The following is a 20,040-nucleotide window of genomic DNA, read 5'->3' on the forward strand; positions in this document are numbered from 1 at the left end:
GCTTTCGGCGTGTCTAAGAACAACATTGTTACCATAGGGAAAGAAAAATATAATGTGGTAGAAATAAATAAATAAATAAATGCGAGGCTTCAAAATTGGAAACCCCAGGAAAGAAGAGGAATAGCAGCAAACGCGTGACAAATTTAGATACTTTTCAGCAAGATGCTATTCTCGCCATATTTACTCTTATTATAGGAGGAAAAATCATCCCACTGTTGGGAAACTGTTGAAAGATTCGGCATTTTATCAAGGTGGGGAAACATCTTTAAGGACAGTCATAAAATATCTGGGATTATCATACAAAAAAATAATAATGGACCCAAAATAAAGTATGGAGGCATATGGAGATGTGGAGGTAGAGCTCCACACATTCTAGACTTCGACCTAGGCCATATTATGGAGGTGATGTGGTTCACCAACAGCCTTTACCACAGGTTTGCCCCCAGGTACTCACTTGGGCTGAGTCGACCCCGGAGCCGCTCGGGATATTTGAAAAAGTTCCACAAACCACCGCGGGTCTCACGTGTGAAAGTCAGACGCCCCACCAACTGGACTTGGTGCACTTCAGTTGCGGTATAATTGAAAGACGGGCAGACTTTAACGGAGACTTCGGAAAGAAAGGTAACCTGTAAACAATGCTCGTTTCATTAATTCGTTCATGTTGTAAGGGAGATGGAAATGAATAGAAAAACAATAACACATTCATCATTGTTATTCCATTTTCCTCGAAAAACAATAACACATTTCATCATTGTTGTTCCCTTTCATAACACGTTTTCCTCGACACAGCGTCAGACGGCTGCAGTGCGTACTGTACCGCATGATATGGCAACACCGTGACGCGTGTTCCTTTAGCTCTCAATACCAAACTAATTTTGCGGCAGGTATAGTGAGGTGTGAAATCCCTACCATCTCCCCACATGCAGTGCAACGCAATAACAAAACAACAATTGACAGATTATTTCTTCCCCAGAAAAGGGAAGTTTCAGCGACCGACTCCAGCAGTAAGTGAAGCAAAATGGGCGTCACTTGCAAGACATAATTTTCCGCACTTAATGTTCATGTAAATATTTTTTTCTTCTTTTCAATAATAATGGTATACATATGACTGTAAGGCTAGCACATGAATACAGACAAACTCTTTTTAGTTACTGTGTTACATAATTTTTAAAATCATCAGGTTTTTCTGCCCCACCCTGTATCAGTCTACTATAAACAGAATATTTTTTTTGAAACCAGAGAGTTGTTTTTGAAGAACCCTGTACATAATCCCACACTGAACAAAGGGTAAATATCATCATTCAATTAGTATATTACACAACATATATAAGGTATGTGCCAATTGCACAATAATCCTAATCCTACCTTTCTCACTATTTTTTCTTAAACGGTTCTTTTTTTTGGGAAGAGGAGTTGAAGGCAAGAATGAGCTATCTAGATCCATGCTTAAGCTTAGTGGTATTTAATGCCTGAAAAGGATTAGAAGAAACATAACATTAGCAAAATATATCTTGTCCTTACACATCCTTGTGAAATACAAAACAATATACAGAAACAAAGAAACTTTATTATGCACTGCATATCAACAATCTATATCTCAATATATCTGATAACTAGTGAGAGATATTGAAGCCATTGACCCACTACATTCCCTCGAGTATTATGCTGATTTTTTTAAATCAACAGATGTTTTAGTTAATATAAAATTGGTACCAGCATGCAGAAAACACAAATAACAGATATATTTGATCCCAAAGTATGACCGGTGAAAGTAAAAACCTGCCATTTTGGAGTACTTTCTATTAGTAAAAACACTTTCTATGCACACTCAATTAGCGAAAGAACATGTCGAAAATAACTATCTGTCCTACGCCTAGTGCTGTAAAATTATAGTTGCTGTTGTGGAATGCCATGTTGGATGTTATATTCACTTACGTGAAGCCTTCAGGCTGTTAAGGTAACGGACATACTTTACTTCACAATTAACACATTTCCGCAAGCTAAAAACAACTGAAAAAGTTCACAAACAACATAAACTTCATAAACCATGCAAAATATTTCACTTTCTCGAGGGAGTACAGAGGGTCAAGGGTACCAAGATATTGAGTTCCATGTCCAGGGTAGGTCATCTCCGTTAGATATTTTTCTTCCATGCTCCAGTGGTTGCAGGGAGGAGAAGGCACCATGGCAAAACATGGTGCAAATTCCACCACATCCACTATGGCCGAGACCAAGAATATGTGGACCCTTATGCCTACCCAAATCCCCAATGTGTGTTCTAGGAATGGTAAAAAATACACAGGGTGATGTGTATTCACAGGTGCTATCAGATGACTGAACCTGGGACCCCTGGCATCATAGCATGATGTGCTCACCACTCCGCACTGGGGCCAGCGAAAGATAAATTTGGTCTGTGGTTGTGACATCAAGTGTATAATTATTCTACATGCCTACTAGTTAATAACATCTTGCTTCATCCATATGATCTAACCAAAAGAAAGTACTGGATCGTCAATTAATGACTGGGGAACAAAATTTTTGTTGCATTGCTATCAAAACTTGTTCTAAGCTAATTGGGGTGTGCTGTTTTCAAATCTGAAGTTAGTTTTCCTCTGTAAGCTCTAGTTTTCTTGCAATTCAACACTTTAATTTTTAACCTTCATATTAAATTTTCAAAATGCAATTCAACATTTTAAACAACATTTAAAGTTTGATGCCATCTTGAAGATCATGTATGTTCAGGTACCAAAAGTCCTATGAAGTGAGCATGTCTGACCAGCAAACGAGATTTACGAACACAGAAACCAGGGCTGTGGTGAAGTTTTTGCTCCTCCAGGACAAGTCTCCGAAGGTGATCCATGGTGAAATGGGCAACATCCTGCAGGACTCTGTTCCTTTACATGCAGCTATGAAGTGGGAGGCACAGTCTAAACACAGTGAATTCTCAACAGATGATACCCCCTGCACAGGAATACCAAAAACATTATGACCGTTCTGCAAATCATCAATCAAATTGATGACCTGCTACATATCAGCGAAACGTGATTCTCCAATTGCTTTCAAATTCGGCATACTCACTAATTTTGGCCTCGTAATCACGAATCACGTCTAGAAATTGCAAAATAACCTTGTCAATTACCTCTATGATTCTCCATACACTAGGATGGAAACAATATGAAGATGTCTTCCTTTCCGCACAACGGTCTTGCTACCAATGTTGCTCAAGTGTTGTGCAATAAGTGAGAATGTTGATTTGCATGTGAGAAAATGGCATCTTGCGTAAAGGCTGAAAACATGTTTGCCCCACGAACCATTCACGGTAAGGTTAGGTTAGGCAAGCATAGTTAAAATTAAGGGTTATCATAAACATAGTTTTCAAACGCTAATCACTGCTAAAAATAGTTGTGTTCTTCATAAATCGAGGGTGTTTACTCCCTTCACGGACCCACTTTTTCGACTTACTTTGCAATTTCTAGACGTGACCACCAAATTTGAAAGCAATTGAAGATACTTCCTGTATTGTAAATCCGCTCCCTGACTGAAGGAGATTCTGAAGCAGCAATGCTGTAGAAAGGTAAAAAAGGGAGTCTTGTTTCTCCACGACAATCAGCATGCTCATCGAGCATTGCGAACACAGTTGAAACTCATGACTTGGGCTTTCAATGTCTTGATGATCCTTTTATAACCCCGATCTGGCTTTGCCAGACTACCTTCTCCTACCCCAACTCAAACAATATCTGAAGGGAAGCCATTTTGCACCCGATCAGTAGGTGAACACTGCTGTGGAATGTTTGTGTGAGGAGCTAACTTCAGATTGTTTTTAAGCGGTCTTCAAAACTTTGAGCTTCATGCCAAAAAGTATATCGAGCTTTGAGAGGAGTATGTTGAGTAACTGTGAAGTTTCACTGCATTCCTTCTGGGTCAGGCCACAAACTTTTCAGCACCCTTAGAACATTAGGTAAATGTCTGTTATATCGGAGACACATTTCTTCATTTTTACAGAAGAAACTATTTACGGAAATGAGTTTCTGTAGTATTTTGAAGGTTCATAGAGGTATTTTCTCACCGTAGAATGCTGCAAAACAAGAAATAAGCACTTTTGATATAATAAACTTGCATTTTGTGCAAAGTGACAACTTTATGCCGTTGTTTCCATTATGTACCTGCAGATGGCGCAAGCGTTGAAAATCACGCGGTCTCGCCAGTGTTTCCAAACTTGCCTTTCTTTACCAGATTTTTTTTTTTTTATTTTCTTAACTATACTTACCTAACCTTGCCGAAAATGGTTCGTGGGGCTATCGTGAATGGTTTTTGGGGCTAACGTGAATGGTTTTGGGGGCTATCTACTAACTAACTCTCTAGCCTTCTTAAACCCGAAGGTTCATGGCTGCAGCAACACAGGCCTTCCATCTGTCCCTATCTTGAGCAAGATCTATATACTCTTTTCCATCCCTACCGATTTCCTTTAGGTCCATCTCAACGTTGTCCCTCCATCTTAGTCTTGGCCTTCCTACAGGTCTCTTACCATCTGGTTTCCCAACAAGAATCCTGTAAACTCCTCTTTCCTCTCCCATTCGTGCCACATGGCCTGCCCACCTAAGTCTTCTTGATTTAATTATTCTAATAATATCTGGACATGAATACAAATTATGTAGTTCTAAATTATGTAACCTTCTCCACTCACCTGTCTCCTCATCCCTTTTAGGTCCAAATATTTTCCTAAGAATCTTATTTTCAAATACTCTCAATTTATGTTCCTCTTTTAATGTAAGGGTGCAAGTTTCACACCCGTATAATACTACAGGCAAAATTACTGTTTTGTATATTTTAACTTTTAGTTTCTTAGATATTAAACGAGAAGACAAAAGTTTATGAAGAGAGAAGTAACATGCATTTCCTGAATTAAGCCTACTTTTTATTTCCTCTTTAATATAATTTTCATTTGTTAATATTACTCCTAAGTATTTGAATTTGGAAACTGGTTCAAACGAGTTGTTATCAATAATTAGATTTTGATTATTACCTAACACTTGGTTTCGGCCTGTAAGCATATATTTAGTTTTCTCTTTGTTAACTTCCAAACCTATCTCTTTAGCAGTTTTGAAAAATATTTTAGCATTATTCTTAATCGTATTTATATCATCCCCCAGTAAGTCTACATCATCTGCATATGCTAACAACTGAGTCACACCATTTAATTTTAGTCCTTCTTTAGTTTCTTTTACCTTCCTTACAGCATATTCTAAGGCAAAATTAAAGAGCAATGGAGATAATGCATCTCCTTGTTTTAACCCATCATGAATTATAAATTTGTCAGACATATTATTACCCACACGAATTTTACTTTCTGTTTCACTGGTGCATATTTTTATCATACTAACAAGCTTCTTAGGTATTCCAAACTCTACTAATATATTATATAATTTATCTCTTTTGACCGAATCATGCGCTTTTTTGAAATCAATGAATAGCTGATGGACATTTTGATTATATTCCCACTTTTTTTCAAGTGTCTGTCTGATGTGAAAAATTTGATCTGTAGTTGATCTGTTACGTTTAAATCCACATTGATAATCACCTATAATTTCATTAGCATATGGGGTTAGTCTTGTTAAAATAATGTTAGACAATATTTTGTATGTTGTTGAGAGTAGAGAAATTCCACGGTAATTATTGCAGTTCATTTTATCACCTTTTTTAAACACAGGAACAATTATGGATTCTTTCCACTGTTGAGGGATTTCTTCTTTATTCCATATTAAACAAATTAATTTATGAATTTCAAATATTAATGAATTTCCACCATATTTAATTAACTCAGCTGGTATTAAATCAATGCCAGGTGCTTTGTTATTCTTTAGCCTTTTAATAGCATCTTTAACTTCAGTCAAGTTAGGTTCTGGAACTAAAGGTTCTGCTGTGTGGACTTCATTCACTTCTGATTTATCTCCTACATGGACATTTAAAAGGTCATTAAAGTAGTTCTTCCATCTATTTAGAATATCGCTTGGGTCAGCTAGAAAATCACCGTCTTTATCTTTTATCAAGTTTACTTTAGGTTGCCACCCCTTTCTAAATTCATTTACACCTTTATATAAATCTCTGATATTTTTATTTTTGGTGTTTGTTTCAATTTCGTTAATTTTGCTTTTCAAGTAATCTCTTTTTTTACTTCTAAACGTGCGGTTAACTTCTCGCTTTATTGTATTATAATTGCTTAGATTTGTATCATCTGAGTTATTTAACCACCTAAGTCTAGCCTGATTTCTTATTTCTATTAGATTATGACATTCATTATCAAACCATGGCTTACTTTTTCTTGGTTTATGGTATCCTATAGTTTCTTTAGCTGCTGATTCTATTGCATTACGTATGTGCTCCCAATTCTTATTTACGTCTGTTTCATTTATATTTTCATCATCATTTAAATCCTGCAAAACATCAAATCTATTTGACAGTTTAATTTGGTAATCTTTCTTAATTCTTTCATCAGCAAACTTTCCTGTATCAAATTTTATAACTTTTAGATTTTGTTGCTTATGATTTATCACTGAGAGTCTTTCTCCTAATTTAGCAATTACTAAATAATGGTCACTGGCACAGTCAGCACCTCTATGTGTACGAACGTCAATTATACTAGTATGCCTTCTCTTATCAATGAGAATATGGTCTATCTGATTATGAGTTTTACCATCTGGAGAAGACCAGGTATATTTATGGATATCTTTATGTTTAAAAGTGGTACTTTTCACAATTAAATTCTTTGAGGTTGCAAAAGTAATCAATCTTATACCATTATCATTACTTAATTCATGAAGACTTTCTTTACCAATTGCGGGTTTAAATGTCTCTTCTTTGCCAATCTGTGCATTACAGTCACCTAACAGAATTTTCATATCATACTGAGAAAATTTATCAAAGACCTGTTCTAACTCTGTATAAAAATCATCTTTAGTATTATCATCTTTATCTTCCGTTGGTGCATGTATGTTTATTAAAATAATTTTACACCACCTACCCTGTAAAACTGCGTATGATATCCTATCATTAATAAATTCTATTGTTTTAAGAGCCGAGATAATTCTATTATTTATGAAAAAGCCTGTTCCAAAATTATGATTTTCAGTACCACCATAGAAAAAAGTATAATTTTTAGTTTTACAATTCATCTTCTCCTGGCCACCTAACTTCCTGGACAGCTACTACATCTAATTTATACTTAACTATCTCATTAACTGTACAATGAAATGCCCCAGGCCGGTAAAAGCTCAGAACATTCCAGGTGCCTAATTTAATATCCTTATTCCTAACGTAGATCTTATCCTTAGTCCAGGGACCTCCCAAAGTAGTCCCCACCCGGAGATCCGAACGGGGGACTATTTTACCTCCGGAATATTTTACCTTGGGAACATCCATGGCCTTATATTTCTGTTTCATGACATGTCTTTTTACAGTGCAGAGTTGTCAGCTCTACGCCTAACACCCGATATGAATGGAGGAACTACTACACAAGACAAACACATTAGACAGCACAATTACTACACAAGACGAACACAAACACATTAGACAGTATAATACTACACAAGATACACACAAACACATCACAACTACTACACAAGACACACACAAACACATCACAACTATAACACAATATAAACACACACACACCACAACTACTACACAATATAAAAAAACAGACAAACAAACAAACAAACACAAACACACACACACACACACACACACACACACACACATATTATCAAACCATGGCTTACTTTTTTTTGGGGGGCTATCGGGAATGGTTTTTGGGGTTATCCATCAATGGTTTGTGATGAACACGAAAGTAAGTATTTTTTGGTTAAGAAGGTTGAAACACTGCATACCCACTCCAAATCGACAAAAGACAAGCACGACGCATGATGATCCACAGCTGTGTGTGCCATATTGTATGTTGTGCAACGAGAGAAAGGACCCAAAAGAATTACTCGTAATGTGAAAAATCAAGTTATTTTCGTGTAAAAAGCATAATGGCACTTTCAACTATGTTCCAAAATACACAATTGGTAAGTACGAACCATTTAAAACTGAAAATATCCGATAGAAACGTGTCTCCGATATAACATACATTTACCGAACATTACAGGTAGTATGTGTGCTGTCACCCCCAGCTAAAGATGTTTTGCTACCAGATAACTAAAATCACAAATGAGAAAGTTTCTGAGTTTTTGTGAATGTTGACCTTTAATGATTTTACTGACCATTTTTTACCCCTATGCTAAGAACACTACACATGGCCCATCTAACCCTAACCAGGATAGCATTTAGAGATGTTATTTGAATACTAAGAGTCTTAAACCTGACTCTCCTAACCTAACAAGGAAACCCACCGCACCATACAAATGTGACCTACAAAGATGCAGCTGTTGTTTAACAAAGATGACAGTAAACAAATGGCTGGTTGCAAGAGAAGAATCATATAGTAGATAGTAGTACGGAAATGAAAAACAATTCTCAAGGAAACACGCAGTTAAGTAATTGCTAAAACACCGAAGTATGTGTTAACAGACATAAATAGAAATTGAGCCTTAAAAAAATGTCTATGTACAATGATAAAATCAGAATTAAACAATCGGAACTTGGGCCGAGGTATGTGCATAACATAGTTTATTTCTAAGTTTATAATTTGCATGCAGATTAGACAGAGATGTACTGTCAATTTTTGTAAGTAAAATGCCTTATGCACGCAGATGAGTTTCTTTTAAAAGCTCAGACAAATTCTTACTCTTGTACACTGTAAAACGTTTGAACATTAGATAGGATTATTCTTGATGAAAGCTAAATCTTCGTAGCTTTTTACATGATTTTTTTCCTGATTTTCGCAGGACAGTTTTTTTTTTTTTTTTTTTTAAGGGTCATGTATTGCGGTCTGCGATGCTACCCCAAAATACCAAATATGGGTAAATATGCGATATCGCCCTAACATCTCTCACTCATTTATTTCATTAATTTTAGCATTGATACTCACCTATTCTGCATTGCAGAAGATTCTTTAAGATGAAGTTATGCCTTTTTCCATAAAATAGTGTCAACTTTTTATATTACGAGTCATTATTTGTATTCCTTGTTCCGCTTAGGTAACAGACAATATGGCGTGCACTCATCATGGATCATCACGCGTTGTGCTTGTGTTTTGTCGATTTGGAGTGGGTATACAGTGTTTCAACCTCCTTCACCGAAAAATACCTACTTTCGTGTTCATTATGTCATCACAAACCATTGAGGGATAGCACCAAAAAACCATTCACGATAGCCCCAAAAACCATTCACGATAGCCCCACGGACCATTTCCAGCAAGGTTAGGTTGGGTTGGGTTAGGTAAGCATAGTTAAAAAAAAAATTATCGTAAGAAAAAGGCACAATTGGAAACACTGGCGAGACCGCGTGATTTTCGACGCTCGCGCCATCTGGAAACAACGGCATAATGTCAAGAAAATGCAAGTTCCTTACATAAAAAGTGATTATTTCTTGTTCTGCAGCATTCTATGGTGAAGTTTCCAGTTTCCGCGAAAGAAAATACCTCGAAGAACTTTGACAATGCTACAGAAACTGATTTCAGTAAGTAGTTTCTCCTGTAAATTTGAAGAAATCCATTCGGGTGATATCGCATATTTACCCAAATATGTTCCTGCGAAACATCCAGACAGTACTACTTTACTATACCAGAGACACCTATCAATGATTTATTTTGCAATTTTTTACATTGCTAACGTACTATTCTGCATTGCGGAACATTTCTTTAGGTGAAATAATGAATTTCTAACGAAAATAATGTCTATTTCTTACAATAACGAGTACTTACTGTTGTTCCTTATTTCCCACAAACCATCCATGGGTAGCACCAAAAACCATTGAAGTTAGACCAAAAATTCACGATAACCCCACGAACCATCACGGGGACGAGGTATGCCTACTAGGTTAGGTTAGGTTCCATTAGCACTCCTTTCGTTCAATTTAGCATATACGGACAACATCGTGGTGGTGGCAGCAGCAATAGCGCATCGGAAATAGATTTTCATAGAAAACCACATGCATTCGCATTAAAATGGATCAAAATTACATTCCCGAACATCAACAACACTACAGAAAATGACTTGCATAAGTACTTTCTCCTGTAAATTTGAAGAAATCCGTCTCTGGTATAGTATAGTGTTACCAAAATTCGTGTAGATCTAAAAATTTCATGCTAGCTTCGATTGCAACCTTTTCCTTATATTTATTGCTTAGAAGCACATTGCATGCAGTCAGTTTGTGATATGACTTGCAAGGCACTGGCTGATGACTAAAAGTTGAAAATAGCAAAATTTGGGGGACTTGCATTATTGATGAGATGATTACTACAGCTGTGGCAAGATTCAAGTACATTCTCAGTATTGATTAATATTTAATATTATTTCACAATGTATTAACATTTTATGGTTAAGATAGTAGGGAAACACAAAAAATCACTAAGAACGAGATAAATAAAAATAAATGTGTAAAATGAAGAAGATAAGCAACAGGAGGAAGGAAAAAGAGAGAAATGAAAAGGGAATATACATAAGAAGGAAAGACGGAGGGGTTGAATGGTAGGACGACAGGGGTACTGGGGTCGAATCCCGATCTTGCATGGATGTTCTTTGTGAGCGTCCATTCATGAAGTTAATCATATCATCACTCATATTGATTGATGCAATTAGCCAAAAGTGAGAGGAAGGCGACGTTAAATAACAAAAATCAAATCACGAAGAAAACAGATTTAAGAGAATTGTGTAGCTAATATTTCAGGAGACATGTAAGCAGCATGACTTTTTTTTTTTTAAGTATAGCTGCAATCTTCCCCGTACGTATCCATGGGTGTCCTGCTTTTCGTTTCAGTAAATCTGGTCACCCTACGGTAAGTTACTCCTTGAACTAGAATTTTGATCGGACTTTACACCAGAGGACATTGAACTTCGTGAGAGTAAGTTATTAATGTAGTGTATGCTTAATGGATTAGCTGCTACAGAATAAATTTCATAAGAATATACTTCAGTACTTGCCCTGGAGATCCCACAAATGTCACTTCAAAGTAATTATTTTCTCATTGTTCATCACTTAAAAGCCGTTAACATCAAAGTTGCCGCTTGGTTCCACAGGCTACTAAACGAAGTGTCACAGATCACATTCCCGCGAAGTGTGGACATTTTTTTCTTCTTAACTATTTCTCCAACGCAGTGAATTAGTTCTTATCTTTAGCCAGAATCATCAGTTCTCACTGTGTGTGTCTGTAAAATAACAAGTCAGTCAAAAAAGTAAAGAAAAGGTAAAGTGCTCCCCTGTGCATAGCACCACGCCATGAAGGCATATAGGGGGTGTGGGGGTAACGCCCCACACTTTCTTGATCCGGTCGTGAGTGGGGGTGATGTGATCAGCATCACGCCCCAGACCGCCTTTACCCCACCAGGGTTTCCCCCAGGTACCCATGTTATTCTACGCTGGGTGGGCGCCGGGGCCGCTTTCACCGTTAGAAAAGTTTCCGGATTTGAACCGGCCGGGAATCGAACCCGGGACCTTTAGCATGGTAGTCAGACGCGTTACCGACTGAGCCACCGCGGCCACAACAAGTTCAACCATTTTAAAATTACATTCTGTGCACTTGTACTGTTAATAATAAGTGCGCTGGACGAAAATTTTATTTTTATCAGGACGGAAAGTTTGCCGAAAATAAGGATAATCATTTCTGGAAGTAAAGATCGGGAACGGAAATTTTACCGGTATTTCCCTATCCGGTACCAACTTTTCGGGACTCCAATAGTAATGCTTTGTTCGTGGGTTGTTTCAGTTCACGTGTTACAATAAAAAGTTGAACACAGAGATTGAATTTGAGTATACGTGTGTTTAGATAAGTGGTGTAGATTTTACTATAAGGGCCTCCTCGATGGATCAGTGGTAACGTCGTCGCCTTGTAAATAAGGGGTCCCGGCAGGCCCGTAGCCAGAATTTTATTTCGGAAAGGGCTCATTCCTCATCAGTACCCGCCATCTAAAGGCGAAAGAGTTGGGGGGGGGGGATAGAAGCCATGAAGATGAATTTCTACCAGTGGATTCGCCTAGCTGTGCATAAAGTGGACTTAAAAAACTCAAACTCAGATTTTACGATAATCTTTGACATTTTTTCTTGGGATGGGGGTGTGTATGTACTGCTCGAGTCGGGAATTGTTCAGAGGTCCAACCACAATTTTTTGTCTGGGGGTGGGGAGGCAAGTACCTGGACCCATTGGCCTCGCCAGAAATTTTTATAATGGGTTAGGCCGACGTCAAAACTTGATTTGATTTGATTTGATGTTAAAATTCTGGGTGCGTCAGCACTTAGGCCACTTTGCACCCGTCACATTATACGGGGTCCAGCCCCTTATCTTTACAAAGAACAACTCGAACGTTGCATAAGTAAAATCTGAAAATGTTCTGACTTCCGTTAAAAGCTGAGGCTGTAAAGGGCCTTCAGCACACACAAGGACAAAAAACAGGACAACACACACAAAATTATACTGGCCAGACTGCCAGTCGCCAGAGCCTCGTTCGTCTGCAAAATGCAGTCCAGGGTGTACTAACGTGGAAGTGAGGTTGACAGTTGGGTGTACTACGTGGAAAATCACCCCTTACACCCCCAACGTCAAAACTTGAATGGTAATAATAACAATAATTATTATTATCATGCTTATTATTATTATTATTATTATAAAACTCTTGCAAACTAATAATATTAAAGCAATTTTATTTCTTCTTCTTCTTCTTATTATTATATCCTTGGGGAAACTTTCTACTCGATCCACCGATGAGTGAATATCCAGCACAACCATTATTTATTATTTTTTGACATTTTATACAGTAAGTGGACTGAAATGCACAGTTATTCTCTTTTGTTATTAACTTTGACACACTTCGCTCAAGAAAAAGCTTTAAAAGCTAGTGAGAAATGTTAGTATTTATATTGCGTGACGTAGCACAAAACTCTACTTTTTGGAATTTTGAAAATCGTGAAACCATTTATAGTTTGGTTTAAAAATGGTAGAATATGAAAACATAAACTGGTTCTTGTATTTTACATTCATTTCTTTCGGATATAAACAAGTTTTTATTTTTTCCATTGTTTCGAAGGACCGTTCGCATGTTGCCGTCATTGTGGCACGACCAACAGTACTGACAGGATATTCTACACATACACAGGAATGACATTTATTGTTTCCTGAGGAAGACTCATGTAGTTTGAGAATGTCAGCAATGCAACAGGGCACCCTTCAGGCGCGTATCTAGGGGAATGGGCGATTGGGGAGATCGCCCCTCCAAATCAAATGCTTAGACTATATTTAATCCACATCAGTATTCTATGTGAAAGTTCTCCTTTATTTCATTGGTGTAATCACTATGGATGGTTATTATGAATGGGACTATTCACCAGATGTTTACATTTCTGTGCTTCCTTGGGTGCGTTCCGAAAGTCTTAACGAAACGAACGAGTGTTTTGTTTAGAGAAAGTTTCCACATGGCGTCCAGCGGAAAGAATGTCCCTACTGTGGACACTGTTACTAATTTTAATCTCATTCTAAGAACGGGTAAGGCATACCCATCTTGTGCATGTTGCTTCATATCGCTATCTGTTAAAATTATAATGCATTTTCCGAACTAGTGCAGTTTGAATCCATCAGCACGCGCGTTGTCTGAAGGCAGCAGACGATTCTCACCGAACAAACCAGCCTCTTGGCACGTGCATTTGGTGAATCTCGTTCTTGCACGAAACGCACGGAATGCGACATTTGGGACAGCATAATGAAACGCACGGCAGCACTTATGGAACAGCTAGTTACCATAACTCGTTTTACGCGTTAAACTCGTGCGACTTTCCAATGTAAACAAGCGGAATACAGTTCGTCACCGAGTTTAGTTTCTTATAAAAGATCGGAAACAAAATGGATCACTTGAATTTTTTGAGTGATATAGAGAAACAAAGGTACCTAGAAAAAGTTGGCAATTTCCTGACCATTGGATGCAGATATAAGGGACAATGCTAATATTTTCTAAGGCAATGTTGATCTCTACCATCAGTTTCGTGTTTGAAAAGACTTCTCCAGGTTGAAATGAAGCTTACGTCAATTATAAACATTGAAATACTTCGATCACAACAGTAAAAGAAATAATAATAATTACTGTGGTTAAAATTATTATTATACACTAATAATATATACCTAATTAAATAAATTTTATTCGAATTTTATTATTGTTGTTTATTATTATCATGCTATTCGATCCACAAGCCGAATGAACTATTTTCCATTAATACCTTTACATTTCATAGTTACTACCTTATACTGAAATGCACAGTTATTATATTTTGTTATTTACTTTTGCAAGTGTCGTTCAAGAAAGGACTTTAGAAGTTAGAAAAAAAATACTCACAAAGTTTATATTGCGTGACCTCATCTAAAATTACTTTGTATAATTTTCGAATTCTGAAAACTGTGGAACCTTATATTCTTTGAATTAAATGGTAGAATATGAAAAAAATATCCTGGTTCCTGTATTTTTCACTCATTTTTTCGATCTAATGCATATTTTACATTGGTTACTCTGTCCGAATACTAACCAAGTGAACTTTACTTCTGTTATTAAAAATAAAAATAACTAACATCCTGCTTTTTTGCGACTTGAAATGAAGGATGCCAATTTCCAGAGGGGCGAGGGGGAGAAGGGGTCGACTGACCTACCGACGCCCGTGGAGAGAGCGCTTATCAACAACTAAAAGGCAAATGCATTAAAATATGATTCATCATTCATCTCCATCTTCGCAAATTATCCAAAAGTGGCACAAAAAGCTAGGAAAATAAAGCAAATCAATCAATCAATCAATTCTACTACGTCACTATAATTCCTCTCTTGATTTTTGTTTAAACGGAACGTTATCTGTCGAATATCGAATTGTTTGCTATAATGACTTTCCTTACCACACGCTCGACATGTTATCTGCTATCCTCTATAACATAACATAACGTTGGTGTGATTTTGTAATAATGAATGAGGTGTTTGGCATTTTTTGGTTCGATTTTTTCTATTCTCACCCCATTGAAGACATAATATCTGAAATTGTGGGGTCATATTTCCTTATCTGTACTTTCCACTGTGTAAACTTATTCATGTTCCCCTTCGCGGTCTCGTAATCTAGTTCCAGTGTAAGTTGAACACTCATGCCCCTCCCTGAACCACAGGTAAAAGAGTCTTTGAGTGGTGGAGGAAGGCAGCATATATAAGTTTCAGGACTCTATAATTCGCTTTCTTATTGTCTCTCTTGCCCACTTCATTATATTCATAGGAATATGTATTCCCAAAGTTTCATCCACTCGAAGTTTAAATTTTATGTATACAAATTCTTGAATTTCTGTAGTCACAGGTTTCTGTGTCCCTTACATGCAGATATGTGGATTGTAGTTTGTTCATTTAGATTCATGTTCTTACTGTTATAAGCCTTTCAAACTGTATTTATTGTGCAGTCCTCTGCACTCACACCGCTCTTAAACGTGTTTTCCTGAAGACAACACTTTCACTGACCTTCGGGGAGCAAACTCACTCCTGCAGAGCTTCTACGATACTCCGCCATGGATTAGACAGTTCGAGTAACCCAAGAGAGTACTGTTGGACACTGACAAACACAAAATGGTCAAACACTGGAGCTATCCACCTACGATCTCGCTATCGAAGGTTCGTGGTTCGAGTTTTTGCCGGGGTTTAGCTGTTACTTTGACTGTCCTTTCGTCAGTTTCATGTATTCATCAATCATCTTCATCGTTTCGATTAGCCTAACAGAACATCAGGATAATCAATCGCCTGCAAGTTTGCCCAGACTAAAACAATACCCTGGTCAATAAATGTACCATACAATTAATAAGATTATAAAACTTTACCAACGACAAGCAACATTTTTACTTGACAAGATATTTCAAATATGGTCTATATACCCTCCGGCGAAACGTGAAAGGGAAATTAACTGGGAACGTAATAGCATTGCACACATAATTATATTACAGAAAACTTCAAACGTCTCAACTTTTTAGTTACATTTATTTCTGTTGAAATATTATTCCCCAAGTTATTGTTAGGCAACTTGTATTTAATTTAAATTTCACTTTCAACATTTCACTGCGACAACATTGAGAAGACAATTTTCAATTTGAAAGAAATATTTTAATGCGCAGATAAAGAAAGTATAGGCTTACAAGCTCTGACAATGGACGAATTCGTCAATTTATCGCTGATATTGACGTTTTACTGGTTTTAATTAGCCTTTAATAGAAATACCTACAATATCAGAAGCGATAATTGAACAAGAAACAAGAGAAGATCCTAGAAGTTGAGATGCTGGGAGCAAATGAGATCTAAGAGAGTGGTTTGCAAGAGGGGGTTAAAATTACACTGCTTCCAATCACGGGAGATGAAATTGATGCTGGAGCGATGAGGCGAGCAATACAATTATAGTCAATTTAAAATTTCTGTAGTGGTCACTACGACAAAATATTTAAGCACAAAACAAAACTACTTTAACATCCACTTGTAGAAGTAATATTTTCATTTCTAATGGAACAAAATTAACAATATTTAAGACAGTTTTCAAATAGTATTGTTTTAATTCAAACCAACACTATCTTCGATATAAATGCTAAAACAGGATATGAAGAATAATATATCGTTTTTGCACCATTTATTTGGAAAGAAAATAAAGGATACAAATTTGCAAATATTTACAGATATGCATTAGTGGGCATTTTTTGAAGTTTATGTAAGTTGTAGTGAATGATTGTTAGATTTATCCCTTAATACCAAGCCCACTAATACCAGAAGCAATAATTGGAGAAGAAATCAGAGAAGATCCTAGAAGTGGAGAAGTTGCAAGCAAGGGAGATCCAAGAGCAGTGGTTGCAATAGGGGTTCCTATTACACTGCCTCCAAGAGTGGTTCCAATTACACTGCCTCCAAGAGTGGTTCCAATTACACCGCCTCCTAGGGTGGTTCCAATCACACTGCCTCCAAGAGTGGTTCCAATTACATTGCCTCCAAGACTGGTTCCAATTACACCGCCTCCAAGGGTGGTTCCAATCAGAGGAGAACCAATTACTCCTGGAGTCACGAGACGAGCACCAATTACAGGAGACGTGTTAATGCTGTTAGAGATGGAGACTCCAGACGCTGGAGAGATAATGTTACGGCCTATTCCAACGGCTGGTGACCAAAGGGCTCCTCCAATAGCTCCAGCAGAGACACAGCCCAGGAATGTAACAATAATTGTCACGGTCTGCAAATAGAAACACAAAAAATGTAAATATTACATCACATGGTAGAGCGTTAAAACTGGAGTTAATTAATTTACTAGTTGAAATAAAGTATAACATCATGGAGAGTGATGATAATTTAGAAATAGTTTATTTTCGTTTTCATCCTCTAATATGCCAATAATGAGATTTTAGACTGCGAGTGTGGATAAATAAATACACCCGAGAAGCATTTAATTTTCCCTTGCTCATGTTTCTATACTACCTGTCTTTTATATAATAGTTTATACTCACTGCCTTCATTTTGATTATATTTGATGTTCAGTTTTTCCTCAGGTTGCGATATTGATTGTAAACGAATCACTCTGTGCATTTATATATGAAACGTGTTTGTACTGTGACCAGTAAGAATCGAGAGTGTGCGTGATGAATTCCAAACATGTGTTTCATCAGAAACTACTTAAAACACATTTATGTATAATGATTCCGGCATTGTAGCAAGTATAATATCAGATAATGGTTGTAAGTGTTCACGTATTATCCTTATGTACGATGTGGATAAGTTTTTTTTTCATATTAATAGCCAAGGTTATTATTTTTAATCTCAGCCAGAATAAAAGTTTTGAATAATAGAGGATAATTTACTTCTAAATTAGATTCTGAAGAGACATGTTCTTAAATTTTCATTCATGCATTTAGGCGTTTCGAATAGTTGATTTGATTTGATTTGAGTTGCTGTTTTAAGTCCACTTTATGCACAGTGAGGCTAATTGGGACTGGACCTACCGTTTAAAGTGGGATCCGAACCACTTGTGCCTCCACCGGGTATCGAACCCGAGACTCCTTGATAACAAGGCAATAACCCTACCACTGCGCCATGGGGGAGGCCCCGTCTCGAATAGTGTATGTGTTCTTATCTAGTAGGTTAACCTCCTCGATAAACGTAATTGATGAAGTTATGAAATTTGATAATGAAGCAAAAACAACGAGACATATGGGGCCTCGCAGATGGCTTAGTGGTAACCTTGTCGCCTTGTAATCTAGTGGACCGGGTTCGATATCCGGTGGAGACACACTCTACAGTTGTTGTACACTTTAAACTGTATGGCCAGCCTCAATTAACCTATCTGTGTGTAGACTTAAAAGACAATTCAAACAAGGACACATCTATGCCTATGCTAGAAATCACACATAGAACTCCTGGCTTCGAGACGAGCAGTGATAAATTTCTCCCATAGATGCCAAAATATGCTATTTAAAAACAGAACACATAACGTTGTACTTTAAAGTTTATGATTAATGTTGTTGAATCTAACCATAGAATTGTTAAATATGTGTCGGAAGTATAACATGCTACCAGCTAAATATAGAATAGGAAATACGTACACTAAGTCGCCTTTCTACCAATTTTATCTTGGTCTTGAATATTGTGTTATGAATAACAACATTGTTTTTTTTTAACTATTATAATATTCGAAAAGGTAGAATGGGAAAAACGGAATATTAAGGTATCTTAGGCACTTTTCCATATGAAAGTGTAATAGTATTGTGGGGGCAAGTCACCTGCGCTAATGAACTCACCCAGCCACACACACACACACACACACATACGTGCATATGCTACCTTGTGGGGACTCTGTTAGTGCACATACACTGTGGGGACCGGGGGAAATCACAGTCGTAGTCTGATGTGTTTGTTGAAATTATGTGACAAATAACACAGTAAAACTATAAACTCCCGAAAATTAAAAGTAACTTACATTGTGAGCAAATTATACAAGAAAAACGTTTCCTATCCTTGTGGGGACACCAGTACCCACAAGGCCTGTGAAATCAGGTGGCCTCGGGTCCCCACAAGGTCCATTAGATTCATGAAAATTTGCACATACACTCCATACACACGATTGATTCTGTACAGACGCTGTGGGGACCGATGTGTAAATAAGTTTGAAAATGCTACCCTGTTGGTACTTGACAATAAAAGAGAGGAAATACTTTTAGTCTCTGTCGATTTTTGCAGTTTTTGTCGTTTATGATATTTTTCATAAACAAAATCGTAAATACTTGTCCTGCAGAGAATAAATCACTGGAAAAGAGAAACAGATGTTACATGAAATATGAGAGATCTGACGGTGGATGTAATTAAATGACTGGCAAATAAAGTTAGCAAAATAATTATAATAACGAGTGTTGTGCTATTTTGGGTAGAAATGCAAACTTCTGTGTTTTAACATCAAAACAAAAAGTAAAAAGCTACATAGCACGCGTATTACAAATAATAATGATAATAATAATAATAATAATAATAATAAATAATAATAATAATAAATAATAATAATAATAATACCACCACCATGTGATATGATGTGGAAATCTTGCAGAGGGATATAGGACTTGAAATTGATTCAATAAAGTTCCGAGTTCGATCCCTTCATCAATTTTATCTAATCGTCACGATTAACCCAAAAAGCCAGAAAGATACGATGCAAAATGTGATATATGCAAAGTATCTTTCATTGTTCTCACAAACTATTTGTGTTTAATTTATATACATTTCGAATCTTGCTTTGCTTTAAGTTAAATGTTAACTTTTATCTAAATTCAAGGCATGACCAAGGCATGAAACAAGGCTCAACAGTGTTACTAAATTAAATTAGTCAATAATTTAAAAAGTGCTTTTACAAGGGATATAACTTCTGATGGAAAAT

General features: G+C 36.8%; 1 protein-coding gene across 3 annotated transcripts in view; it reads right to left on the bottom strand.

Annotated features, from left to right (window-relative positions):
* The window catches only part of LOC145988609 (uncharacterized), a 71,476-nt gene extending 60,305 nt beyond the window's left edge, over positions 1-11,171 (bottom strand). For all 3 annotated transcript variants that reach the window (XM_083123608.1, XM_083123610.1, XM_083123609.1), the window contains exons 1-2: positions 11,079-11,171; positions 1,366-1,469 (exon numbers count right to left, since the gene is read on the bottom strand). In XM_083123608.1, coding sequence (XP_082979734.1) covers positions 1,366-1,444 — 79 coding nt within the window. In that variant the 5' untranslated portion in view covers positions 1,445-1,469; positions 11,079-11,171. The remainder of the gene's footprint in view (positions 1-1,365; positions 1,470-11,078) is intronic.
* Between the last annotated feature and the right edge of the window lie 8,869 nt (positions 11,172-20,040).

This window comes from Lepisma saccharinum, chromosome 6 (genome assembly GCF_977018435.1).
Source record: "Lepisma saccharinum chromosome 6, izLepSacc3.1, whole genome shotgun sequence".
NCBI lineage: Eukaryota > Metazoa > Arthropoda > Insecta > Zygentoma > Lepismatidae > Lepisma > Lepisma saccharinum.